We start from the raw sequence: 27,571 nt of genomic DNA on the forward strand, positions 1-27,571 counted from the left end.
AAGATGGAACCTGATAGGAGAGGACAAGGAACATGGTGGAGATGGAGGGGAGAGGGAGAGGAGTGGAACAAAGGGAAGGAGGTGAGGAGGACTGGTGGGAGGAAGTGTTGATCAACACCGCTATCTTCAAAAGGTTCAGGACAAGGGAGCCACGTTGCCTGCTGTCATAGTGCTTTTTCAACCACCTTCTCAAACAGGAACTGTATCAGTCAGAGTGCAATGTAAATAAACCACACTTTGCCAAGGATAGTGAGGCACATGTAGGTTTACCATGCTCCAGAATGAGGCAACCAAAATGAACATAATCTCCAAGCTCATCAACAGGTCCATACCAAAACATCAAGGAATCATTATCACAGCAGAGATAACATCTGTTATCACCTGGGTGGTGTAAGATTGGACAACACACCTTTGTCAGGAGCCTTGACAGACTGGAGCATTGGCAGATGGGCAATGGAGCTCTGGGTCTTGGATAGTCAGGATCTCAAGGTGGAGTTTGGCAGTGGTGGAGCTGACGCAGTGGGTGGATGCTGCCAGAGGATGAAAGGTAAGTGGGTCTTACCTGGCAAGTATCCCAGGTAACCACTGCAGGAATTAAAACTCTGCTGTCCTTGTGGTGCCCAATGATAAGTGACCAAGGCAACGTGGACTGAGTTGTCCGCTTGTAGTCTGGAAGGACTATTGGACTAGGAACGGTGGCAATATGTGCTCCCTAACGGGGGAGAGCATTCCCATGAAGGATGCAACGAAGCTTCACACCCAAAGCATCCAGTTGAATTGTACGGAGAGAAATAACCGAGGAATGATTGATATTGCATTTCATGTCGAGGAGGAATCACTTTTGAATCGTGCAGCGCTGAGGAAAGCAGCATTCTGCAAATGAGATCCTGGGCATTGAATAGAGGAACAGAAAGTTGGGCTGGAGATGTGCTTGCATGAATCAGTCTGCCTCCTCCCTGTGCAGGGCACTCATCCTGCAACAGGTCGCTGGGCACCCCCCGCTGCACGCCTGCTGCTGATTGGCTGCCGCGGCCTGATGGGCGGGGCCTGGGCTCCCGGGACGCCGGGCTGGCCCGGCAGAGGGATGATTGACAGCGGCTTCGGTGGGCCGCCGCCGGTGAGTGAGGGCGATGGGGGGGGTGGCTGGTCCCGGGCCAACGCGGGCCGGAGCGCCGCCACCTGCAGTCCCGGGCTCGGTGGGACCGCGAAGCCGCGGCTGAGGCCTTCCGAGAGGAGGAAGTGAAGCGGGGAAAGGGTGAGGGGGTTGTGGAGAGGGGGGAGAGAGGGGTTTGGGAGGGTGTGTGTGGAGGGGGTAGAGTGACGGGGGGAGGGGGTTGGGGGGGGAGGGGGGAGGGGGTTGGGGGGGGAGGGGGGAGGGGGTTGGGGGGGGGGGAGGGGGGAGGGGGTTGGGGGAGAAGGGGGTTGGGGAGAAGGGGGTTGGGGAGAGGGGTTGGGGTGTGTAATGGGGAGGGGGAGAGAGAGGGGGTAAGGGGATGGGGGTCTGTGTAGTGGGTGGGGAGATGGGGTTCTGGGGAGGGGGGTCGGGGTGGGGGAGAGTGAGGGAGTGGAGGGAGGCAGGTGGAGGGGTCGGGTGAAGGGGGTTCGGGGAGAGAGGTGGGTGGTTGGAGGAGAGGTAGGGGTGTTAGCGGGAGAGTTGGAGAGAGGTGGTGGGGTTGGGGCAGGTGGGGGTGTGTGGGGGAAGAGGGGGTAGGAGAAGGAGGGTGACAAGCGGGGTTGGGGAGAGGGGGTGGAGGTGAAGGGGAGAGGCGTGTGTGGAGGTAGAGTGGAGGGAGGGAGAAGGGGTGGATGGGAGGGAGGAGAAGGGGTGGATGGGAGGGGAGGTGGAGGGGTGAGAGATGAGCTAGAGGGGAGGTGGAGGGGAGAGGAGGGTTGGTGCTGGAGGGGGCAGGGGGATGGAGGGGACAGGGTTGGGGTGGAGGGGTAAGGCAAGAGGGCTGGAGGAGCGTGGAGCGAAGTTTGAGAGGCAAGAGGGTTAGAAGGCACGAATGGGGGGGATGGGTGTTGATTTAAAAATTTTTAAAACTGCATATGTTGAAAATCTAAAAGACAAACACACAGCAGGTCGGGCAGCATCTGTAGAAAGAGAAATAGTTTCGGGTTGGAGACCCTTCGTCACACCGGGGTTGTGTGTTTGTCTCACTATAGGTACGGAGCACAAAAATCACTGCAGTGTGCTACTGAGGAAGCGTGTAGTGTATGAGGTTTTCTCTTGCAGAGAAGAGAACAGCCCTTCGCCTTCATGTCTTTGGTGGATAAAAGAAAAATCCTATTTATTGCTGTTGCTGAATCACAGTTTATGGATGTTGGTTGCTGAGATTCTGACATTAGAATAGCAGCAATAAAACTATTAAATTGATCTCAAAGCAAGAATGGGTGTAAAAGGTGCTATCTAAATACCACTATTTATTGCTAATGACCACAAAGAACCATAATAGTTGCATTTGACTGGCAGCATCAAAATGGATGAGTTGACCAGATTTGCTTATGCTGTTGTGTTTGCTCCATGCAATCGCAGTGTTTAACTTTATTCATTAATAGTTTAACTTTACAAATTATTGGTTGAAGTTTACTGGTTTGCCATGAATGGTCAGGTTGCACCACTCGAAGAGATGAGAATTTGTTTAACAAAGTCAGCAGGAACACATGAGAGAAAGCAATGCAAGAACAAAGCCAATATATTCGTTATTACAAAGTGTGAAACCATTATGTCGGCTTGTTCTCAGAGGAAGCACGATCTCGCCTTGGAGTCAGGACGTCAGGAGTTGCCTCTCTTGTAGCTCTCACATTGCAGTCATCTTGCACTTTCCAGTGATTCACATTCTTTATCACTTGAAGTGCTTTAAGATAAGATAAGATATCTTTATTAGTCACATATACATGGAAGCACACAGTGAAATGCATCTTTTACGTAGAGTGTTCTGGGGCAGCCCGCAAGATTTGAACCTGGGTTGCTGGCGCTGTAAAGCGTTACGCTAAGAACTACACTACCTTGCCTGCCTTTCATCTGTTTGGCAAGTGCATCAGCGATGAAGCCATCTATGGTATATTCAACAAAACTTTTTTTCATAATGGAAAACTGCCCATAATACACGAGGTTTGAAGATTTGTCGCCTAGTATGAAAATGACCCAGATATTCTGTTTCCCAAAAGACTGGGTAATGATTGTTTTGGCGGTGGGGGGGAGTGGGAAGGGGAGTTTTAGTATAAATTTATGTTTACTTTGTCCCTGTTCTCATGGTATATTTTGCCATAATGTTTTGTCTATTAGGTATGTACTTGGTAGATAAGTTGCTGATATTTTAAACATTAGGTATGGGTTTAGTATTGTCACATGTACTGAGATAACAGTGAAAAGCTTTTATTTTGCATGTCATCCAGACAGATCCTGCCATACATAATTATATCGAGGTGGTGAAAAGAAAACAGAATGCAGAATATAGTGTTGCAGGTACAGAGAGAGTGCAGTGCAGGTAGACAAATAAAGTGCAGAGGCCATGATTGGGAGATCAGAGTTCAATTTAGCACTATCGTTACACTTTTTTTTAACTGGGTAATTTTCACTTGCAGTAGTATTAAGTAGCCTGCAAGCTGACAGTCTCTCAACTAATTAGGTCGCCAGCTAGAACTTAATACCTGGAACTGAGTCTGTGGTGTCTGCTAGGTCAGTGTGTTTTAACACAGCATGCAGTACCCACCCAGTGCCAGGTTGAGGAAATGTAGACTTTGGTGAGGTAAGGGCAGTAGTGTAAATTAATTTCTAAAGAAATAAGTCAAATGACTAAATTAGTCAAATGAAGACACGTGGCATCAGAGGTGATGTGTTGCTGCTGCAGTATGTGGGAGCGGATGGAAAACATTCTCATCCATGACGATCACATCTACATAAAAGTCCTTGCTGTTTATGGAAGGTTGGCTCAGAGTTGCTGAGATAGTGTCTGAGATTCGAACACTGCAATGCATCAAGAGAGGGGGGAAGTTACCTGAATGCTTTGTTCCAAGAAGCAGAATCACAATCACATTTATTGTCACTGAGATATGACGTGAAATTTCTTGTTTTGCAGCAGCAGTACAGTGCAAAGACAAAAATCTATAAATTACAAAAATAATTAGTGCAAAATAAAAAGGAATAATGAGGTAGTGTGCATGGACTGTTCAGAAATCTGATGACGGAGGGGTGGAAGCTGTGCCTAAATTGTTGAGTATGGGTCTTCGGGCTTCTGTCTCTCCTGCCCAATGGTAGTAATAAGAAAAGAGCATGTCCCGGATGGTGAGGGTTCTTAGTGATGAATGCCACCTTTTTAAGGCCCCCCCCCCCCCCCCCCCCCCGAAGATGTCCTCAATGGTGGGGAGGGGTCTGCCCATGAACGAGCTGGCTGAGTCTCTAACCTTCTGTAGCCTCTTGCGAACTATGCATTGGTGGCTCCATACCAGGCTCTGATGCGACCAGTCGGAACGCTCTCCGCCAAACATCTGCAGAAATTTGTAAGCGTCTTTGGTGACATACCAAATCTCCTCAAACTCCTAACGAAGTAGAGCCGCTGGAGTGCCTTCTTTGTGATTGCATCATATGTTGGGCCCATATGGGAGGGTTGTCCTATTATGAGTAGCTCCGATTTTATGTTCTTAAAACGTAGGGAGTTGTCCATAGATTCCCAGTCGTCATGATGGAGGATGTTGTATAAATCAGGAAATTAGAGGCCTACGTAACAAGTGTAATACAATAATCATGAGGTATTTTAAAATACATATAGACCGGGCAAACAAAATTAGCAATAATTTTGTGGCAGATGAATTTGTGGAGTGTAACAGCGTTTCTAGATCAGTATGAAGAATGGGGTACAAAGATATCTTGGATCCAGTATTGTGTAATGAGGAAGAGCTAATTAGTGATTTGAGAGTTAAGAGGCTTTCAGGGAACACAACGATCTCAACGAGAATGGGTTTTACCTAAAAATTGGAAGTAATTAGTTCAACCTGTAACTAAGGCCTTTAGTTTAAACAAACCAAACTATGATGGTGTGAGTTGGCAGGGGCGGAATGTGAAAAGACATAACAGTTCCATCTGAAACTCGTGTTCCACTTTCTCTTCTGCTTATCAGTGCCTTGACCCTCCTTTTCTGAAATTTTCCCAATAGTCAGATTTACTGCTGTTTTGGCAATATTGTAAGTCTTTTACTTTGATTTAATACCATTACTGTTAGCCACAGCTGCATCTCTTTTTCTGTTGTGAAGTCTGAGTGAGTGTATTCAGATTGATAGATTTTTTGATATCAAAGGAAACAAGGGAACGTGAACAAACTATAATGGTGTAGGTGAGCAGAATGTGAAAAAGTAGAACAGTAGACAGACAATGGCTAACACTTAAAGAATTACTACATGGTGTTCAACAAATCTATATCACTTCAAGGTACAAAACTCGGTGGGAAAAGAGATCAAGCTGTGGCTACAAAAAAGATACAATTTGATCAAAGGAAAAAGCTTATCATATTACCAAAACAGCAGTATTGGGAAAAAGTTCAGAAAATGAGGATCAAGGCATTGATAAGCAAAAGGAAAAGTGAAATAGGAAGTAATCCAACAAGAAAGATAAAAACAGATTGGAGAAGCTTCTGTAGACATGTATGAAGGAAACAATTAGCTAAAGTTGATATGGATCCATTAGACTGAGACGGGACAAATTATATTGGGGGATAAAAATGGTAGAGAAGTTTAACAATTTCGTAGACGAAGACAGAAAACCCGAAATAGAGAATAACGGGTTTAAAGTTAATGAGGAGGTAAAAAGCATCAGCATTTGTAAAACAAAAATGGAAATCTTAAAGGGACTGAAAGCCAGTGGGTGCTGCAGGGATTGGTGCTGAGATCCCACTGTCACAGTCTATAACCATGGTTTGGAGAAGGAGATCAAGTGTATAATACTCAAGTTTGCTAATGGTGCTGAGCTGGGTGGCAGAATGAGTTATGAGGACGATGCAGAGAGGCTTTAGGGCAATGTCGTCAGACTAAATGAATGGAGAAGATCATTGCAGATGGGCAATAATGTGGAAAGATGTTGAATCATTCACTTTAGTAGAAAAATGGAAAGGCAGAGTACTTTTTAAATGGTGAGAGATTGAAAGATGTTGATGCTCGGGGATCTGGTTGTTTTTGCACATCACTGAAAGTTAATACGTTGTTTCAGCAAGTAATTAGGAGGGCAAATGATAGCGTTGAAAGAAGATTTGAGTATAAGAGTAATTTGTAAGATGCTTGGCAGGGTAGATGAGTAGTTGATGTTTCCGCTGACTTAAGTGGTTAGAACCAGGATGCTCAGCCTCATAAGGGCTCAATTATTAAGGACAGAGGTAAGAAGAATGTTCTTTATCCAGAGAAGAATTCACTACCCAGACAGACTGAGGAAACTCAGTCACTGAGTATACTCAACAGAATAAAGTTTAGATATTAGGGAATTGAAGGATATGGGGTTAGTACAAGAAAGTGGCATTGAGGTAAAAGATCAGTTATGATCTTATTGAATAACAGAGCAGGAATGAGGGGCCAAATGGCCTACTCTTGCAAGAGTTGTGGGGCTGGATGAGTCTATTCAGACTGATAGATTTTTTTGATACTTAGAGAATCAAGGGAACATGAGTTTGTGGCAGCAAGTCGTACTGAGGTAAACCATCAGCCATAATCTGATAAAATGGCTCAGCATGAGGGGCTGAATGGCTTACCCCTGCTACTATTGCTTATGTTCACAAGCCTGTGCTCCATCATCTGTCAAGGAATTCAGAGGGTCCATTTGACTTGGACATTGTCCAGAAATGAACAATTCTGCTGCCTTCTGGGGAAAAAAATGATAATTTTTCTTTTTGGTTTCAGAACATAGGAGTCCTGAAGAGGGGGTGGTAAATATTGCAGTTGTTCCAGTTTTAGAAAAGATGGAAATTCAGGACTCTCACTACACGTTCCCCAGCTCGCAAATACCAGAAGAAGATCCCCTGATCTCCAAGCCATTGCCTAGGAGCCGTTTCCGCAAGCCACCTCCAGATACGTGCCACACTGTGTATGTGATTTTCTTCATCCTTGGTATTGGCTCGCTGCTGCCTTGGAATTTCTTCTGCACTGCCAAGCATTATTGGTTGTATAAACTGGGCAATGGCACAGATCAGTCTCACCAGCAGAATGACCTTAGTGTGAGTATTGTGTGAATGGGCATGTTGCCATGTCAAGTGTGTAACAACCTTTTCATTGGGTAATTGAGTAGGATAGTGGAAAGGTAAAGCTGTTGGAGCACCCCACCATTCAACAGTTCAAATCCTACTAAGGCAATTCAGGTAATGATATCTCTTAAATCTGGCTACCTGTGACCCAACATTAGGTGGGAAGAACAGCTGTAAAAGATTTTCTCTAAAAACCTAGTGGGTTTATTTGTTTTAGAGAAGGTGGTACTCTGACCTAATCTGTCTGCGTGCATTTCCAAACCCATAGATGCTGTTTGACTCCAAGACCCTATCAGGTCCTGTGATAATTTTGAAGACCTCTATTGGGTCATCCAATTTTAGTGGAAAAAGCCCTCACTTTCTCTAGGCAGCTGCTGATAAATAATGCTAATTAAATAATAAGAATGCTCTTCCCAGTAATAAATGGATACAAAAGTCAACTTGACCCACTATAGCCTCTCCCCTCCTAAAATTCGCGAGGTAATAATCAGTGTTACCTGGTTCTGCCCAAAAAATGTTCTCCATTGTGTAGCCTGGTATCCACTGGTACTCATTACTTCTCTCTCCACACATTTCAGACAGCTGTTTCCAACACACAGCCTATGATCTTACAGTGCAGATAGTTGCCACCAGTATTCTCCCATGCATCTCCCCAATCTTTTCACCTAATCCTACTGTTGTATCCCTTCCCTTTCACAACATTGAAATAGGTTTTTAATTGACCCCTGAAGTGGCCTCGCAAGACACTCTGTCCAAGAGGTAAATGAGGGATAAATTACCAATAAGTGCTAGCCTTGCAAGCAATGTTTTTGAGCCATGAACAAATAAAAAATAATTATTGTTTTTGCACCTTCTCTAATGACTCAATGTCCTGTTAATAATTGGCGCAGTGCTTTTTATGTACTGCACCAATCTGGTGGCTGCAGAGGCTCATATGGTTCTTTTGGTTTCTTTTTCAGAGTTACTTCGAAAGTTACCTTTCGATTGCATCAACTGTGCCTTCTATAGTGTTCCTGGTCATCAACTACCTCCTGGTGGGCAAGTAAGTTTGGGTGTTAAGAATTTGATTCTGTTTCCTCTGTATCTAGTTAGGATGAAAAGTCTTTGGGTAAAAACACTTCAGATTCAGTTCCAGGATTCATTAAAGGATCTGAAGAGCATTGCAGCAGCATTTAATTTGACGAGTATCAGTAAAAGCTGCCAAGCACCACAAGGCAGCATTGCAAAAAGAAACCCAGATTTGGCTCTCAAACTTTGGCCATCCATATGATAGATCCTTATTAACAGTGTTTATTCGTTCAGACTAATGGTGGTCATTATATTATCCAAAGAAAAGGAAGAGCTTTACAAAATGCTGTAAGGATACAGCACAGAAAGAAGCCATTCAGCCCATTGTGCTTGTGTCAGCTCTTTCAAAGACCTGAACAATATGCCCTTTCTCCATAGCCCTGTAATCTTTTTCCGCTTTAAATATTTCTTCAATTCCCCTTTCAAAGTTTCTGTTGAATCCTCTTCCACTATCCTTGCGGGCATCACAGCAACGTATTCTGTATTTCCTTATTTCCTTCCTTGTATCAATTTTGGTTCTTTTGCTAATAAAGACTCCATGTACAAAATCACACAGAATCTGTCTCTAAAGGTTACTGAACCCTCTCCACTGGATGCAGATGGTCCTCAATATTCCTTTAAAGTCTGTTCATTATTTTGAACATTTACACTCAATTACAAATCAAATATGCTCATAATATTTTCTGCTTGAAGAAGAATAAACCTTGCATCTGTATCATATCCAAATAGTTAAAGCCCTCATCCATAGATTCCAGTGAATCTTTGATCTATTCTGTAAGGTCTGCAGAAGTGAGCTCACTCGCTCCTGATAATCACACTTTTCTATTACCTGAAACTTCTGGGTTTTTTTAACCTCTTTACAGGAGATGGGTGTTGATGGCAAGGCCAGTGTTTATTGCCCTTACAGTGGTGAACCACCTTCCTGAACTGTCCAATTGTGTTGAAGGTGTGCCCTGACCACTGTTGGAAGAATTTAGCCCTAGCATCAGGAATGGCAATTATATTTCCAAGTCGAGATGATATGCAATTGAAGGGGAACCTGTAGGTGCTGTTGTTTCTGTGTGCCTGCTTCCCTTCTCTTTGGTAGAAATTCTTGGCCTGGTGATGCCCTTATTGTGGTGGCTGCAGTTCATTTTATAAATGGTAAACACTGCAGTCATGTTGCAAGAGTAGTATGGAATGTTTGTCAATGACAGTTAAATCTGTGTCCTTTGGTTAGTCACTGTACCCACTGGACACAGTTCCAGTTTATTCATCCAAATCCTTCCCAGAACTGAACTCTGTACATCAGGCAAGATCTAACCAGGTTCAATATAACTTTTATATACCTGATTTTATATGTGATTTCCCCGCTTAATAAAGCCAAGAACCCCAAATGCTTTTTCAACAACCACCTCATCTTTCCACCTTCAAAGGTGCATGCATATCTGTGTTCTTTAAAATGTGAAATTGCAGCTTAGTTTACTACTGTGTTCTAGTTTGTAACCTTTGAAAATTATCACTTTCATTTTTATCCCCTGTTAGAATTTCTGCTCGGGTTCGAGTGCTGTCATCACTGTCCATCATGCTTGTTATATTCTGCATCACCACAGTTCTGGTCAAAGTGGACACTTCCACATGGATGTATGGGTTCTTTGGTTTGACCATGGGCTGTGTGGCCATTGTCAGTGGAGCTTCAAATGTGTTTCTGGGAAGTGTGTTTGGAGAGATTGGAAGATTTCCCATGAGAAATGCCCAGGCTTTGATTTCAGGTAAGTTCTATCAACCAAAGACCGATCATTCAGCCTACCAGGTCTGTGTCGGTGCTGGTGCTGATGCTCCAAGCAAGGTTTGTCTTGCACTTTCTCTTCTTGCCTGATCAGCCTAACCCTCTATTCCTTTCCCCCTTGTCCAGTTAATCAGCTTCCCCAAAACGCATCCATGGATTTTGCCTTGGTAGCTCCCGGTATAGCAAGCCCCTGTGTTTTTTTTTACTATTCTGGATATAGAAATTTCCATTGAATTCTTTATGGATCAACTACTGTCTTGGAATCATACAGCAAAGCAGAAGACCATTCATCCTACTGAGTCTCTTACAAATGTTGGTCCAGTTAATTCATCTAGATTCTTTCCTCATGTTTGGAATTTTTTATCTTCAAGCAATTTTCCATTTCTTTTTTGAAAGCTACCATTGACTACTGCTCAATAAGCACTTAAATTCCTAAAATTGCTTTTTATTAACTTAAATCTTTGACCCTGTCTCCTCTGGTTATTGAACCTTCAGCAATTAGTTATTTCTGTCAGCTCCCATTAGAGCAGCCCCATTCTAACTCTCATTTCCTTGTGTCCTGCAACTTACTCTCTCTGACACATCCATCAACTCCTCTGATTCTTTTGGCACTAGCATTTGTTTGGGATGTTGGAGGAACCTGTAGCATAAGAACATAAGAAATAGGAGCAGGAGTAGGCCATCTGGCCCATTGAGCCTGCTCCGCCATTCACTAAGATCGTGGCTGATCTGGCCGTGGACTCAGCTCCGCTTACCTGCCTTTCCCCATAACCCTTAATCCTCCTCCTATGCAAAAATCTATGTAACTTTCCCTTAAATATATTTAATGAGGTAGTCTCTGCTGCTTCTCTGAACAGAGAATTCCAAAATTCACTACTCTCTGGGGAAAAGCAGTTTTCTCCTCATCTCCATCCTAAATCTATTGCCCTGAATCTTGAGGCTATGTCTCCTAGTTCTAGTCTCACCTACCAGTGGAATCAACTTTCCTACCTCTATCTAACCTATCCCTTTCATAATTTTAAATGTTTCTATAAGATCCCCCCTCATTCTTCTGAATTCCAGTGAGTACAGTCCCAGGCAACTCAATCTCTCCTCATAGTCTAACCCCTCATTTCTGGAGTCAACCTGGTGAACCTCCTCTGCACTGCCTCCAAAGCCAGTATATCTTTCCTCCAGTAAGGAGACCAGAACTGCACGCAGTACTCCAGGTGCGGCCTCACCAGTACCCTGTACAGTTGCAGCATAACCTCCCTGCTCTTAAATTCAATCCCTCTAGCAATGAAGGCCAACATTCCATTTGCCTTCTTGATAACCAGTTGCACCTGCAGACCAGCCTTTTGCGATTCATGCACAAGCACTCCCAGGTCCCTCTGCACAATGGCATGCTACAATCTTTCACCATTTAAATAATAATCTTACCTTCTATTTTTTCCTTCCAAAGTGGATGACCTCACATTTACCAACATTGTACTCTATCTGCCAGACTGTTGCCCACTCACTTAACCTATCTACATCTTTCTGCAGACTCTCCGTATCCTCTGCACAATTTGCTTTTCCACTCAATTTAGTGTCATCGGCAAACTTAGATACGCTACACTCAGTCCCCTCTTCCAAACCATTAATGTGTATCATGAACAGTTGCGGGCTCAGCACCGACTCCTGTGACACTCTGCTCTCCACTGACTGCCAGCCAGAGAAACACCCATTTGTCCTAACTCTCTGCCTTCTATTAATTAGCCAATCCTCTATCCATGGTGATAACCCCAACTCCATGCATCCATATCTTACGGATAAGTCTTTTATGTGGCACCATATCGAATGCCTTCTGGAAATCCAAGTATACAACATCCACCTGATACCCTCTATCCACTGCACTCATTATATCCTCAAGGAACTGCAGTAAGTTTGTCAAACAAGACCTGCCTTTCTTGAATCCATGATGTGTCTGCCTGGTGGAACCACATCTATCCAGATGTCTTGCTACTTCTTCCTGAATAATAGACGTTAAGCTAACTGGCCTATAGTTACCTGCCTTTTGGCTACATTCTTTTTTTTAAACAGTGGCGTGATATTTGCTGTCTTCCAATCCGCCGGGATCTACTCAGAGTCCAGAGAATTTTGGTAAATTATCACAAACGTGTCTACTATAACTTCTGCCATTTCTTTCAGTATGCTGGGATGCATCCCATCAGGACCAGGGGACGTGTCTACCTTTGAGTCCACTGGTTTGCTCATCACTACCTCTTTAGTGACAGCGATTGTATCAAGGTCCTCATCGCCCATCGCATCCATGACATTTCTCTTTCGCATGTTAGACGTGTCCTCCACCATGAAGACCAACACAAAATAGTCGTTCTAGCCGTCAGCCAATTCCACATCACCCAATATTAATTCCTTCTCATCTTCCAAGGGACCTACATTCACTTTAGCCACCCTTTTCTGCTTTATATAATTATAAAAACTTTTACTATGTCTTTATATTTTGTGCTAGTTCACTTTCATTATGTATCTTCCCTTTCCCTATTACTTGCTTAGTGGTTCATTGTTGCTTTTAAAAGTTTTCGCAATCTTCTAGTTTCCTACTACTCTTGGTGACTTTGTTTACCATGAGCTTTTAGTCTCATGCCTTTTATTTCCTTAGTTATCCAAGGCTGGCTCTCCCCACCCTTACTGCCCTTGCTTTGAACTGGAATATACTTTTGTTGAGCACCGTGAGAAACCTCTTTAAAAGTCCTCAACTGTCCCACCATATAGCCTGTGTTCCCAGTCTACGCTAGCCAACTCCTCCCTCATCCAGTTGTTGTCTCCCTTGTTTAGATACATTGGAATTTAGGGAGCTACTTTATCTATTTATGTTTAGATACATTGGTTTTAGATCAAACTATTGCACCCTCCATTTGTATAAGAAATTCAATCGTACTATAATCATTCTTTCCAAGAGGATCCCTAACTACAAGATCATTAATTTTACCTGTCTTATTGTACAGGACCAGATCTAAGAGAGCATTCTCCCTTGTAGGTTCACTAACGTTCTGTTCAAGAAAGCTATCACGGGTGCATTCTATGAAGTCCTCCTCAAGACTGCCTCGACCAACTTGATTCGCCCAATCTATGTGGAAGTTAAAGTTCCCCCATGACAACTGCTGTTCCATTCTTACATGCATCAAATGTTTCTTGGTGTATTGCCTGTGCCACTGTAATGTTATTATTCGCTGGCCTATAGACAACTCCCAATAGTGACTTTTTTCCCTTTACTATTCCTAATCTCTGCCCAGATGGACTCAACATTCTGCTCCTTAGATCTTGTATCATCTCTCACTATTGCTCTGATCTCATTCTTAATTAAGAGCCTTACCTTCCTGCCTATCCTTCCGTATTACCTGATACCCTTGGATATTTAATTCTCAATCATCTCCACGCTGCAACCACGTTTCTGTAATGTCCACTAAATCATACCCCTTTGTACTGATTTGTGCCACAAGTTCACGGACCTTGTTTTGAATACTATGGGCATTCAGATAAAGTGCCCTTACACTCATTGTCCTTTTTGAATCTAGTAACCTTTGTGTCCTCTGCATTTGATTTTTCTGTACTCCACTCCTAGTTTTCTCTTTTCTAACTTTTGCCTTGGTCTCTGAATTGCTTCCCTCTGTCTTTCTGCATGGATTCCCATTGTCCTGCTGTATTAGTTTAAACCCTCCCCAACAGCACTAGCAAACAATTCCCCTTGGACATTGATCCCAGTCCTGCCCAGGTGTAGACTGTTCCGTTTGTACTGGTCCCACCTCCCCTAGAACTGGTTCCAGTGCCCCAGGAATCTGAAACCCTCCCTCCTGCACCACTGCTCAAGCCACATATTCATCCTAACTATTCTACTATTCCTCCTCTGACTAGCACACGGCACAGGTGGCAATTCTGAAATTATTACCTTTTGAAGTCCTACTTTTTAATTTATCTCCTAGCTCCCTAAATTCAGCTTGTAGGACCTCATCCTGCTTTTTTCCCACATTGTTGGTACCTCTGTGTACCATGACAACTGGTTGTGCACCTTCCCTTTTTAGAATGCCCTGCAGCCACTCCGAGATGTCCCTAATCCTTGCATCCGGGAGGCAACAATCCAACCGGGAGTCCCGTTTGTGGCCACAGTGGCTCCTGTCTATTCCTCTTACCATCAAATCCCCTACCGCTATAGCTCTGCCACTCTTTTTCCTGCCCTCCTGTGCAGCAGAGCCACTCACAGTGCCATGATCCTGGCTACTGCTGCCTTCCCCTGATGAGCCATCTCCCCCAGCAGTATCCAAAAGTGGTTTATCTGTTGTGGAGGGAGATGACCGCAGGGGAGCCCTTTACTACCTTACTGCTTTTGCTTTGCCTGTTGGTCACCCATTCCCTATCTTTCCCTCGGCCCAGGACCATCTGACAGAAGTCCACACGGTCACAGAGAGAGCATGCAAACTCCATACAGACAGCACCTGAGACTAGGATCAAGCCCAGGCCCCTGAAGCTGTCAGGCAGCAGTGTGCCCTTTATTTATTGCGCCTCAGTACATCTTGATGTTAAACCCTTGTATTAATCCCCTCTTGGCCACCTCTGCTATAAGGAGAACATTTCCAGTCCCTCTGTGTAACAAGAATCCCTCATCACTGGAAATGTTTCAGGCTCTCACAGTGGAATGTGTGAAAGATAGCAAACCTGGTGTTTGTTGCCGTGTATCTTCTCGGTTATCGGACAAAGCTTCTGGAACAATGTAAACAAAAAGGGAGTGGAATCCCTCAAACTTCCTCTGTCAGTCAGTGAGAGCTTGGCTGGTATAGTAGCTAGTGGTAAGTTACTGGACCAGCAGCCAAAAGTATGGAACATTGATCCAGAGATACGAGTTCGAATACCATTGTGACATCTGGGTAATTTGAATTGAAGTAATTAAGTAAATCTGTAATTAAAGCTAGCTTCGATCATGGTGTCATGGAAACTATTGGACTGTTGTAAAAGGCACGACCGATTCACAAAGGTACTTGGGGAATGAAATCTGGCGTCCATATCCCATTTGCAACTCAAGGCCCACCAATTTGGTTCAAAACCAAAAAATGTTGGAAGCACTCAGCAGGTTAGGCAACACCTATGGAAAGAAAAGCAGTTCCTGTTTCACATCTGGGACCCTTTGTCAGAATTGGGAGAGAAAACAAGTATCAGAGAAGGTGGGGGAGGGATGGATAGAACAAAGGGAACATCCTGAAAAGGGTGAGACCAAATGAGTAAATGTAGCACTTTTATGCTTCTGTGTAATGGGTTGCAAATAGTAAGGCTCTGGGACTTGCCCAGGCCAGACTATACAATCACGGACCTTATGACCTCAGATTTTCCCTCCACAGCTTCCAACCTTGCAGTCCCCCTGCCCTGCACATCCTGCTTCCACCTGCTCCCCAAGATCCACAAGGAGGACTGTCCAGGTAGACCCATTGTCTCGCCCTGCTGTTTACCCCACCAGATGTATTTCTTCTTCCTTTGACTCCATTCTTTGTCCCCAGTCCACTCCCCACTTACATCCAGTACACTTTGGATGCCTTCTACCACTTCAACACTTCCAGTTCTCTGATCCCGACTGGTTCATCTTTGGTAGGGATGAACAATCCTTCTACACCTCCATCTCAAATCAGGAGGGTCTGAGGGCACTCCACTTTTTCCTTGAACAGACTGACCAATTTCTCTGCACCAACATACTCTTTCACCTGGCTGAACTTGCTTACACATTGAACAATAACTTCAACTCCACTCACTTTCTCCAGATCAAAGACATAGCCATGGGCACTCGCACGTGCCCAAGCTACACCTGCCTTTTTATGGAATATGTGGAATAGTCTTTATTTCAGTCTTATTCAGTCCCACTCCCTCGATTCTTATTCCAGTACATTGACAACCATGTTGGGTGCTGCTTCCTGCACTCATACATTTAGTTCTGCTGCCAATTTCCTCTCCGCTCTTACCTTTACAGGTCCTTCCCTTTCTGGAACTTTCCATATCCATTTTAGGGGATAGGCTAGCTATAGACATCCATTACAAGCCTACAGACTCCCACAGTAATTTCAGCTATGTCACCACCCAACCTGCTCCTGTAAGGACTATTCCATGCTTCTAATTCCTTCATGTCTGTTATATTTGCTCCAATGATGAGACATTCCATACAGGCGCCTCTGAAATTCGTGTCTTTCTCAACCATGCCTTCTCCACTACCACAGTGGATAGAACCCTTGACTGCATCTCACCTATTTCTTGCACCTCTGTTCTAACCCCCTCTTCTGGACAGAGCAAGAACAGAGTTCCCCTGGTCCTTGCCTTCCATCCCAGCAGCCTCCACACTCAACAGATCGTCCTTTTCAATTTTCGCAGCTCCAACAAGATTCCATACTGGATGCATGTTCCCCTCCCTTTTCAGTATTTTGAAGGGATCACTCCCTTTGCAACTCCCCAGTCTGCTCTTTTGTCCCAACCCCCTGTCTTGTGGCACTTTCCCATGCAATCCCAGCAGATACAACTGTACTTTCATCTTTTACCTTCCTGTCATCCAGGGACCCAAACAGTCCTTCCAGCTGAAGCAGTAATTAATTTCCAATCTAGCGTACTGTATTCAGTGTGCACAACGTGGTCTCCTCTGCATTGGATTGCTTTGGGGAACACCTGTGTTCGGTGCTCAGAGTGACCCTGAGCTTCCGGTTGCCTGTCAATTCAGTTCCCCATGCCACTCCCATTCTGACCTGTCACAAAGGAAGGACCAGTTTTCATTCCTTTCTGATGTCAAAGATCGCATACTTCAAAACTCTTCCATGCCCCTTTAATTCCCCATCCCACTCTGACCTTCTGTCTGTGTCCTGCACTTTGACAACGAGGACCAACACTTGAAGAAATTGCCCAATTTTAGATAACCCATTGTTTCTGTCTGTGTAGAACTGGCCATTTCTGTTTGTCATCATTTTGGCTTGGTTTTTTTCTGCCTGTTTGTCTGGTCTGACCTGCTCAACATGTCCCACACCCTTATTAGAAGCATAGCCTAATCCTAACTGCTGCTGCTACGTTAACTAATGTAGTTTCACTTTATCAGAGATATCTACTCTGCCCTGCTCATCCTTCCTCCCCCACCTGCACTGCTACTGAAAGCTAACTTGTTTTGTACCGCTCCCAGTTCTGATGAAGGTTCCCAAACCTGAAACGTTTAACTGTTTCTCCTTCCATATATGCTGCTTGACCTGCTGAGTGTTTCCAGCATTTTCTATTTCTGGTTTCGATTTTCAGCATCAGCAGTTTTTTAATTTTCATTAACCAAATTGGTTGCTTGTTAACTGCTTCCCCCATCTGAGGGCAGTTAAGGAAGGACAATAATTGCCAGCATTGTCAGTGATATCCACATCCTGAGAACAAATAATTTTTAAAAATCATCAAATTCTTAATGGAGATAGAAAAGACTGCAGATGCTGGAATCTGAATCTGGAATCTCATCTGCAGAGTCCAGATGACGGGTCTCGACTCGGAACATCGAACGTCCATTTCCCTCCACAGATGCTGCCTGACCCACTGAGTTCATCCAGCAGTTTGTTTTTTTGCACCAAACTCTTAGTGATTAATTGATAGTTGGGCTCACGTTCACTGCTTTCCTTGTTTCTTGTGTAGGACAAGCCATGGGTGGAACGATTAGTGCAATTGCTTCAATAGTTGACCTGGCTGTTGCTGGTTCTATTTTGGACAGTGCACTGGCCTATTTTATTACTGCTGATGTCTTCCTTGTGATCTGTATTATCATCTACTTGCTGCTGCCCACAATCCCATATTCCAAGTAAGTATGTTTCTTATTCGTCTTTCTTCCTTCAGCTGGAATCTCCATTTCATCTCTTTGCTGCTCAACTTGGTTCCAATATGAAACGTATATTTGGTTGTGCTTTAAAACAAGTTTGAAGATCAATGGTGTTTCAGGTTAATAGCAGAGTCTTGTCTTATGAGAGTCAGGTAGTGAACCCAATCAACAACTACTACAACTTGGATGTATAAAGTGTTTTTAATATTGCAAAAACATTCCAATATTTTCACAAGGGCGTTGTAATAGTTAGAGTTAGTAGCCAGGGTTCTGATCTATTGATCCAGGAACGAGAGTTCGATTCCCACCATAGCATTTAGGAAATTAAAGTAATTAAATAAATCTGGAATTTGAAAAGCAAGCTAGTCTTAGTAATGCTGACAAAGAGTTACTGGATTGTTTTTTAGAACCCATTTGACACACTCGTATCCTTTTGAAAAGGAATCTGCTATCCTTGCCTGTGTCTTCAAATCATCCAATGTAGTTAGCATTTCCTCAGCTCATGGGTGATTATTGGTGGACAATAAATGCCAGCAGTGCCACCAGTGTTCACATCCTGTGAATGAATTTTAAAATATTGACATCCAGCCATATTAGGAGCTAGTAGGTATCAAAAATGGCCAAAAGCTTGGTTCAAGTCTTGGGCTATAAGGAACATCTTACAGAAGCAGAAAGATATAGGCAGCAATTCCAGTGTTTGTGGCTTAGATCAATTCTAATGTCCTTAAATTTAAATACACCGCCACAGCACCTCATTGGACAGCATGGAGGAATGTAGTGCTAGGGAAGTTTTTGGAGATGGGGGAGGGGTGAGACTCCAGAGGAATCAGAATTTTAAGATCGAGGTTGTGAAAGGCACTGTAATAAAGCAGACAACAGCAGAACCAAGGAGCGTATAATTAATGCTTTATTATTTTAACGCTAGTGGGAGTGAGGGATACAGAGGAAGAGTAAACAGTGTAACCCGAGCTCTGTACTGATCCCCACTCAGAGATTTACATGTTAGTGTCCCTTTTATACTTAATCTGAAGAAGCCTACATGGGAAACTGCACATACTCGGGCAGTTGCTTACAGCAAACTTTTAGCAAAACAAGATAATGCCTTAAGCACTTTGTTTCTCACCAGCACCTGCACAACTTGGTTGAAGCAATATCATGCCATGGTTGAAGAAAAAGCTGCACACCATTAACCCTTACATTTCCAGTTACCTTTTACAAGGTGATGCTTAATTAGTCTCTCAGGGTTAAATGTTTTTTTATATGCGGGAAGATTCCTGATGTGAACAAGTTTGGAGTATTGATATTTACATGCAACTCCACAACAGAGATGTGGCCAAGGATATATTGGCATTCATTAGCTACCTCCCCTTGAAGAGATTGGGAAATGTCACATTGGTGCAGTGAGCGTGAAGTGGAAAGGTGTTCTATTTATCTGCACTGACATCCCTTACATTGATTTTGCTTTTTCCTCCAGCGTAATTAAAATTCAGACAGTCCCGGTAATGGCTAATAAATGTAAGTTACAATCCTGTCAACAGTTGCGCTCTTGTCACTGGAGATGAATGAGACTAATGGGGAATAAAATGTTCCCAGTCTCTTCTTGCTTGTAAATCAGTTTCGACAGTTACATTTCGCATCAGTTGAGTACGATTCAGGTTAGTTCCCTCAGACCACTAATGTGCTTTAATTACAACCTGAGGAACTTGTCCCATGCTGCATGTTTCCATTTTTCTCACATGGTTTTCAGAAAGGTGCATGCAGACTAAAATGGATTGGAGTTATCAATCCATCAGGTGCAAAGATAGGTTGCAAGCAATTTGCTCCACTCAGAGCCCTGTTTCTCTTTTGTCAATTGGTAATGTTACATAGCTGATCAGACACATCTAAATAAACCAGTCAGCAGCTACTTGGTGTTTACATAAACCTTTTGTTGTAGCAAAATGACTGGTGGTGCTTCACAAAAGTGATGTTGCCACCAAAATTAGGCACTGCCATGTGAGATATCGGGGCTGATGACAAAAAGGTTAAATTAATTTTAATGTGCCAATCAAGAGAGGAAAGAGTGGGTGGAAGGTCTAGGGCAGAGTTCCAAAGCTTGGGCTTGGGATATTTAAGAGATCAGAATTGGAGGAATGCAGAGATCTTGGAAGCTTGTAGAAGATTAGAGTTAGTGAAGGGATGAGATTATGGAGCGATTTGAAAACAAGGAGTTGTAGTCCAGTGGCTGCTTTTTTTTTTACACATTATTAAAATGTCCTTCCACTGAGATCAGAAATGGAGATGTTAGCTAATAACTGGATAATGCTCAGTTCCATTCACAACTACTCAGCAAATGATGCAGTTCATGTCCCCTTGCAACCAGACATAGACAACATTCAGGCATGGGCTGAAAAGTGACAATTAACATTCGAACATCGGAACAGTTCCGCACAGGAACAGGCCCTTTGGCCCACAATGTTGTACCAGACTAATTACACTAGTAACTAAATGCCTAACTAAACTAATCCCTTCTCCCTACATAATGTCCATATCCCTCCAACATTCATGCCACAGGAATGCCAGGCAATGATCATTTTTAACAAGAGATTTTAACCACCTGCCTTTTAAATGCAATGACATTACCATCACTGATTCCTCCACTATCAATATCCAGGGGATCTTTATGGACCAGAATCTCAATTACAGGAGCCACATAGGCACTGTGAGGACAAGAGTAGGTGTCCTGTGGAGAGTGACTCGCCTCCTAACAACCCAAAGTCTTTCCCCATCCTCATGACACGTCAGGAATGTGATGGAATATCCTCCACTTCCCTAGATGACCACAGTTCCAAGAACACCCAAAGAAGCTCAACACCATCAAGGACAAAGTAGTCCACTTGATCAGTACCCCATTCACACCTTGGATAATCGTTCCCTCCACCACCTGCGCACAGTAGCTGTGGTTTGTGCAATCCACAACATGCACTGCTGTTACTTGCCAAGGCTACTCTGATCACACATCCCGAACCTGCAACCTCTCCTATTAAGAAGGGCAACAGGTACACGGGAGCTACCTGCAGGTTCCCCTCAAAATTGCACACTATCATAACTAAGAAATATATTGCCGGTCTTTCCATTGTCATTGGGGTCTAAATCTTGGAAGTTCCCTGCCCAGCAGAAATTATGGAAGTACCTTTACCAGGAAGACTGCAACAGTTCAAGAAGGCTGTTCACCACTGCCTTCCAAAGGCAATTGGGCATGGACAATAAATGCAGTGCCCAGATGTTCTTCCCCCCCCCCCCCCCCCCCCCCCCCCAAAAAGAAAATGAAATTAAAGACAAAATTGCCACAAGATGAAATTGTGTTTTGTATATATATGGAATAAATGTTGTAAGGAAATAGATTGCAGTTAGAAAGCACTTTATTACATCACCAAGTGCTTTATAATGAACAAATTGCATTAAGATGCTGTGGGTGTTTCAAGACACAGCTTACAGTAAGATCCCACAAAACACCATTAAACATTTCATATGTGTTTTGTGTTGGCTGAGCGAAGCATGTTAGACAGCATCTGCAGCTGTTGAGAGTAGATTTATAACCCTCTGTGCAATAAGGTCCTTATCAGAGAGAAGAAGCATAGGAATTGCAGACCAGTTATCCTGGTGAAAATATCATTAAGGAAGTTGTAATGGGACACTTAGAAGATAATAGAACTGGGATGAATCCACATGGATTTATCAAAGGGACAACATGCTTATGAAATCTTAGTGATTTAAGGTTGTAACTGAAATGATGGATAAGGGGGAAGCAGTCTTCAGACCATCATAAGGCTGATTAGGTGTCACACCAGAGGTTATGTAACAAAATTAGAGCATTGGTGTGGATTGGAGATTGATTAATAGGCAGAGAACAAAAAGTGGGAATAAACGTGCAATTTTCGAGTTGTGAAGCAGCACCCTACAAGTTACTGTTGCTTCTCCTGTTCGCAGTCAATATTCAATTGGATGAGAAAACCGTGCATAATATATCTAAGTTTGCTGATGATGCACGTTTGGGTGGCAAAGTAAGATGTTAGCAGGATGCGGAGAGGTTTCAAGAGGCTGTAGACAGGTTAAGTAAATGGGCAAGAACATAGCAAATAGAATATAATGTGGAAAATATGAAGTCCTCCACTTTGGTAGAAAAATAGAAAAGCAGAATTTTTTAAGTGGTTAGAGATTGAAAAGTTGGAATTCAAAGGGAAATGGGTCTGCATGAATCATTGAAAGTTAGGGTAAAGAGTAGGTTGGCCTTTTCTGCAAAAGCATTTAGGTACAAGAGGCAAGACTTGTGCCAATTACATATGTACCTTGATGAGCCTATCTTTGGAATATTGTGTTCAGGTCTGGTCTTGTGACCTAGGGGAGTATTTATTTGGGAAGATTCACCAAATTGATTCCTGCAATGTAGAATCTGGTCAATGAGGGGAAAATTAGGCAGATTGGGTATATACTGCCTAGAGATGGAAGTATCAGGGATGATCTCATTAAAGCATGCAACATTTTTACAGGTAGATGTAGGGTTGATGTTTTCCCCCTAACTAGGGTATGTAGAACCAAGGGTGACAGTCGAATTCGGGACAGGGATGAGGAGAAATGTCTTCACCCAGAGGGTAGTGAATCTTCAGAATCCTCTACCCAAGAGGGCTGTGGAGGCTCTATCGTTGGGTAAACAAGCTGGAGATCAATATATAATATGTAAAGGGATGTGTGGGGGTTAGTGCAGGAATGCAGTGTTATGGTTAACAAGAAATCAACCACCATGTTATTAAATGGCAGAGTATGCAAAAGGTGGGAAATGGCCTCCTTTTATTTCTCATGTTCTGAATCCTAAGGTTATGGCCTCTAGTTCTAGACTCTCCACCTAATGGAAACGGCCACTTGGCACCTATGAATACCCCTTAGACCACTGTCAATGAGACCACTTGAAGTGCTTCAAATTGTTAAGAATATGCGTGCTTAGAAACTGTGTGTGGCGACTCCTTGTGAGATGGCTTCAACAGATCTATTCATTGCATTTATTATAATCGTTCTACTACCTCGATGTACTTATGTATGGAATGATCTGTCTGGGTAGCATGCAAAACAAAGTTTTTCACTGTATCTTGGTACATGTGACAATAATAAACCAATTACCAATGTTACTTGCAATGTTAACATTTTTTAACCATTAATTCTCAGCTACTATCTGAGGAATCTGAATGAGAGAACACAACATCTCGGAGATGAAAATGGCTACATACAGAGCAGTGAAACCAGCTCGCTTGAAGGGTCAGTCAGGAGTGATTCACTGTCCAGTGATGCTACTACGGCTTCTCAATTGAAACCAATCCTCAAAAAGACTGCACCCCTGGGCTTCAGTGTGTTTTACACCTTTTTCATTTCCATTATTATCTTCCCTTCCATCTCTTCCAACATCAAGTCAGTTTCAAAGAATTCAGACAGTGTGTGGACCACCAAATACTTTGTACCTCTGACCAGCTTCCTCTTATATAACTTTGCAGACTGGACAGGTCGACAGGTAACTGCCTGGATCCAAATCCCTGGACCAAAGAGTAAATTTCTTCCCATCCTGGTGGTGTTGCGAACATTGTTCCTGCCTTTGTTCATATTCTGTAATTACCAGCCCCGAGAACACTTACACACAGTATTCTTTGCTCAGGATTTTTACCCTGCTATCTTCATCTCAGTTTTGGGCTTCACCAATGGGTACTTGGGAACTCTGCCAATGATTTATGGACCAAAGATTGTGTCAAAAGAATTATCTGAGCATACTGGAATAGTGATGTCCTTCTTCCTTGCTCTGGGTCTAGCTGTTGGCTCTGCCTGCTCTGCCCTCGTTGTTCATCTGATTTAGCAGAGACTTTGGTGGAATTTCTAATCATTAAATGCCAAATTAACTCAGATGGGGGCCACACCAAGATTGGAATTTCACTTTTTTGGACAGGTACTTGTACTAACTAATGATAAAGTGGATGAAAAGACATGTTTTTTGAAAGTGCCTTTAATACCATGCCCAGGACCTCCCAAACTACTTGAAGGCAAAGAAGTACTCTTGAAGTATAATCGCTGTTGTAACACAGGAATCGCCTCCAAATGTGATTCTCACCTGTTAATCTGTTCTGATGATAAGTTAAAAGTAAGTATTGCCCATGACGGGGAAGAAATGCCCTGATCTTTTTCAAAATAATGCATCAAGATCTGCATTCACCTGAAAGCAAACAAGTTCTCTGTTTAATTTCAAATCAGAATTGGCACATCCAGGTGTTCTCTGCTCCATCATTACTGCACTGGCACAATACCCTGGAGTTTTTGTGCTCGAGCCTTTGTATTGAGACTTAGATCCTTAACCTTCTGATTCACAGGCAAGAGTGTTTACCCATTGGACTATGGCTGACAGGGTTGAATCACGTGATGGCTGTGTTCATTGTGCTGATCGAATGGTCTTCACTCTGAACAGTCCCAGATCAACTTTAATGTAGAATCTATGCAACCAAGAGAGAGGGGTTGCTTTTATGTGTGTGCAACCTTCATATTGCTCTTGACTAAGTAAGAACTTCCATTAGTTCTGTATATTCCTTTTACCCAATCATCCTGGTACACTACTGCCCCTCACTACCCTTTCAGTGGGGGAGGTGGCTACGTTAATTGTGGGTGGAACTGAGGTGGAAACTCGTTAAAATACACCCTTTGCTGCCTCTAGTGAAAATAGACCTCCATCCCACAAACTTGAACTAAATTTGTTTCAAAGGACCTCCATTAACAGCATTTTAAATGCTATGGCGTACTTAACCACACACTGGTTTTCTATGGACGATATGCCATGATCCTATAGCATAGTTCAAAGAAACAGAAATGTTAATTTTTATTTTTTAAAATATATTGTTTACTCTTGGAACATTGAAGATCTGTTGTCAAATGATCTTCATACTTAAATAGCTTCCCTTTTTGAAAAAGAGGACAGTTTTTAATTGAAAAATATTCTCATACTTTAGGAGAAAAGCATTGTGGAGAACAATGTATTTTCCATTTACAACCTTAAGTCGTTACAAATTGTCTATTTTGCACATGGTGGTTTGAGAGTTGGTTCGAAAGAGGTGAAAATAATTAAAACTATGTTTAAATATGTTGATTTTATCAATTTGCATTGTGTAGCTCAACACATTTATAAGCATCACTGAAGCTTCACATGAGAAAGAGCTGGAAAATAAAAACATGGACCTATTTTTAACTTCATCTGAAGTTGGAGATAATTTTGTTTCCTTGTGTGAGGATTGCCATTTAGAAAGTGGTTGAGGATTTCAGACCAAGCCATTGGGGTTCGGTAAGGGCACATGCGTTCACGGTGGTGAAGGAGGTGATCTGGATTGATGAAAGGAAGGCTTTCTTCACACACAGTGATAAACATTTGGAATAGATGGTTAGCAGTAGGGAAAACACCCAGCAAAGAGCTTACTGGATGGTGTGATGGGACACTTTTTTGAATGGATTAGGTACAATGGAATTGTGTTTAGTGACATCACACAATTCCATGTCTGCATCAACTCAACTGCTGAAGCCCTTCCCCCTTTCCCTAAATACCTCTGGACATCTCTTCCAATGCACTGCTGGCTGGCCGCTCCCATTCCAATGATAAAATTCAGGTCATCTGGAACTCCATCAATGTCCTAACTCTCACGATGTCCCTTCATCCATCATCCCTGTGCTTGCTAACTAATGCCAGATCCCAGTTAAGCAATACTTGTTGGATTTCTCACCCTTATTTTCAAATCCTTTTGTGGTCTCCACCAGTTCCACAATCCTCGCCATTCCTGACTCTTGCACTTCCCAGAACGATCATGTCTTCAGCCAAGGCATGAAATTCCCTCCCTCCTCCCCTAACTCTCCCTCCTCCTCAAAGAGGCATCTTAACACTTGCCTGTTTGACCACGTTTTTGCTCATCTGCATTTATCTCTTTATGTTGCACAGAATCAAAGTGAATTTGCTGATGCTCTTTTGAAACACCTTCTGTATTGTACACTAAAGGCATCATTGCCCTATTAGTGATATACTCATCCCTTTTTAATTACTTGATTTTAACCAAAACAGTTTCTCTTAAAATTAGAACCAATAGCTAAATATAAAAGCTGTATCACTATTCAGAAATGAACCAATAATCCCATCTCCAATAAGTAAAATTTGTCCTGTGGTGAAGGAGTTTGGGGCGCTGGCCTTCATCAGTTAGGACATTGAGTATTGGAGTTGGGAAGTTATGTTGAGTTATGGAAGACATTGGTGGACAGTTTTGGTCACCCTGTTATAGGAAAGATGTTATTAAACTAGAAAGTGCAGAAAAGATTTACCAGGATGTTGCCTGAACCTGGGGTCCTGAGGTACAAGGAGAGGTAGTGTAGACTCTAGAACATAGGAGATTGAGGGGTGATCTGATAGAGGTAGATAAGATCATGAGGGGCATAGACAGGGTGAAAGCACATAGACTTTTTCCCAGGGAGGGGGTGCTAAAAACAAAAGGGCATAGGTTTAAGATCAGAGGCTAGAGATTTAAAAGGGACATCAGGGGCGGCTTCTTCACACAAAGGGTGGTGCGTATTTGGAATGAGCTGCGAGAGATAGTGGTTGAGGTGAGCACATCAGCAACATTTAAGAGCCATCTAGAAAAGTCCATGGATAGGAGAGGTTGAGAAGGCTATGGGCCAAACGAGGGCAGATGGGACTAGCTCGCTGGGCAACATAGTTGGCATGGATGAGTTAGGCCAAAGAGCCTGTCTCCGTGCTGTATGACTGTAGATTTACAGGATGCAGCTGCCTGCTACAGGTGCTGAGGTGTGGTTGACAAGTCACTGCTACCTCAAACTACAGGGAAGCATCCTGATCACTTCATTGTGATTCCTGAATGGTAAACAAAAGCCGAATATCCAGTTTGTCTTCCAGGATGTCAAGTAATAAATGGGCAGTGGGTTCAAAGAACGGGAGCCATTTGGAAAAGGCTTGGATGTCCTCTGCCATTCAATAAAATCATGGTTAACCTTTCCCCTCAGCGCCACTTTCCTGTACTAACCCCATATCCCTTGAGTCCTTTAATATCCAAAAATCCATCTACTTCTGTCTTGAATATGCTCAGCAGCTGCGCCTCCATGGCTGTTTAAAATGGTCAAGTAATTTTCCACTTGTAAAACATTGACATGGTAATATTGCACAATCTCTCAGATTCATTCTGCCATGACTCCAAATGTGGTTTAGTGTCTTTGTAAGGTTTAAGTTGATTTATTAAGTCATTAGTAATCAGCTTCTTGCAGTTTCACATTACTTCCTTGCTGCTAGTACTTGTATTTTAGTTCCTCTTGACCAAACCATACTTGCTTTTCCTGTAGAGAACTAGGTTTCAGAAGCATTTACCCATTCTGGATCAAACAATAATTCTGAGACAGCAAATCCCTCTTTCATTACATGCTTCTCATCCCCTTGAAATTGGGGCACATTGGTGAACAACCAAGGTGCAAGTTTACACAGGTTTAAAACTTTTAAATTGATGCCTTTTAATACATCACATTTAGCTCTTTGAGGTATTTTTGGAACAAGTCTAAATTGAACGTCGCTTGTGTTAACTTGCAAAACAGTTGCACATTCCCCAGGGAAGGGGGTCACATCTATGT

General features: G+C 43.0%; 1 protein-coding gene across 2 annotated transcripts; it reads left to right on the plus strand.

Moving 5' to 3' along the window:
* Positions 1–1,036: 1,036 nt before the first annotated feature.
* Positions 1,037–25,152, plus strand: slc29a3 (solute carrier family 29 member 3). Of its 2 annotated transcripts, none has more exons than XM_052041519.1 (6): positions 1,037–1,117; positions 6,883–7,196; positions 8,183–8,265; positions 9,816–10,042; positions 17,719–17,881; positions 23,099–25,152. In XM_052041519.1, the coding sequence occupies exons 2-6, from the start codon at positions 6,942–6,944 to the stop codon at positions 23,772–23,774; spliced, it is 1,404 nt and encodes a 467-aa protein (XP_051897479.1). In that variant the 5' UTR covers positions 1,037–1,117; positions 6,883–6,941; the 3' UTR covers positions 23,775–25,152. The 2 variants fall into 2 exon arrangements, with proteins under 2 accessions (XP_051897479.1, XP_051897480.1); XM_052041520.1 differs by having other exon boundaries at positions 1,117–1,255.
* The last annotated feature ends 2,419 nt before the right edge of the window (positions 25,153–27,571 follow it).

The sequence above is a fragment of the Pristis pectinata genome, chromosome 30 (genome assembly GCF_009764475.1).
Source record: "Pristis pectinata isolate sPriPec2 chromosome 30, sPriPec2.1.pri, whole genome shotgun sequence".
NCBI classification, from domain to species: domain Eukaryota; kingdom Metazoa; phylum Chordata; class Chondrichthyes; order Rhinopristiformes; family Pristidae; genus Pristis; species Pristis pectinata.

Coding starts and splice junctions, on each gene's coding strand:
- slc29a3 (XM_052041519.1), top strand. CDS start 6,942: ATGGAAATTCAGGACTCTCACTACACGTTCCCCAGCTCGCAAATACCA. Junction 7,197..8,182: donor ACCAGCAGAATGACCTTAGT/GTGAGTATTGTG, acceptor TTTCTTTTTCAG/AGTTACTTCGAAAGTTACCT. Junction 17,882..23,098: donor CCCACAATCCCATATTCCAA/GTAAGTATGTTT, acceptor ATTAATTCTCAG/CTACTATCTGAGGAATCTGA.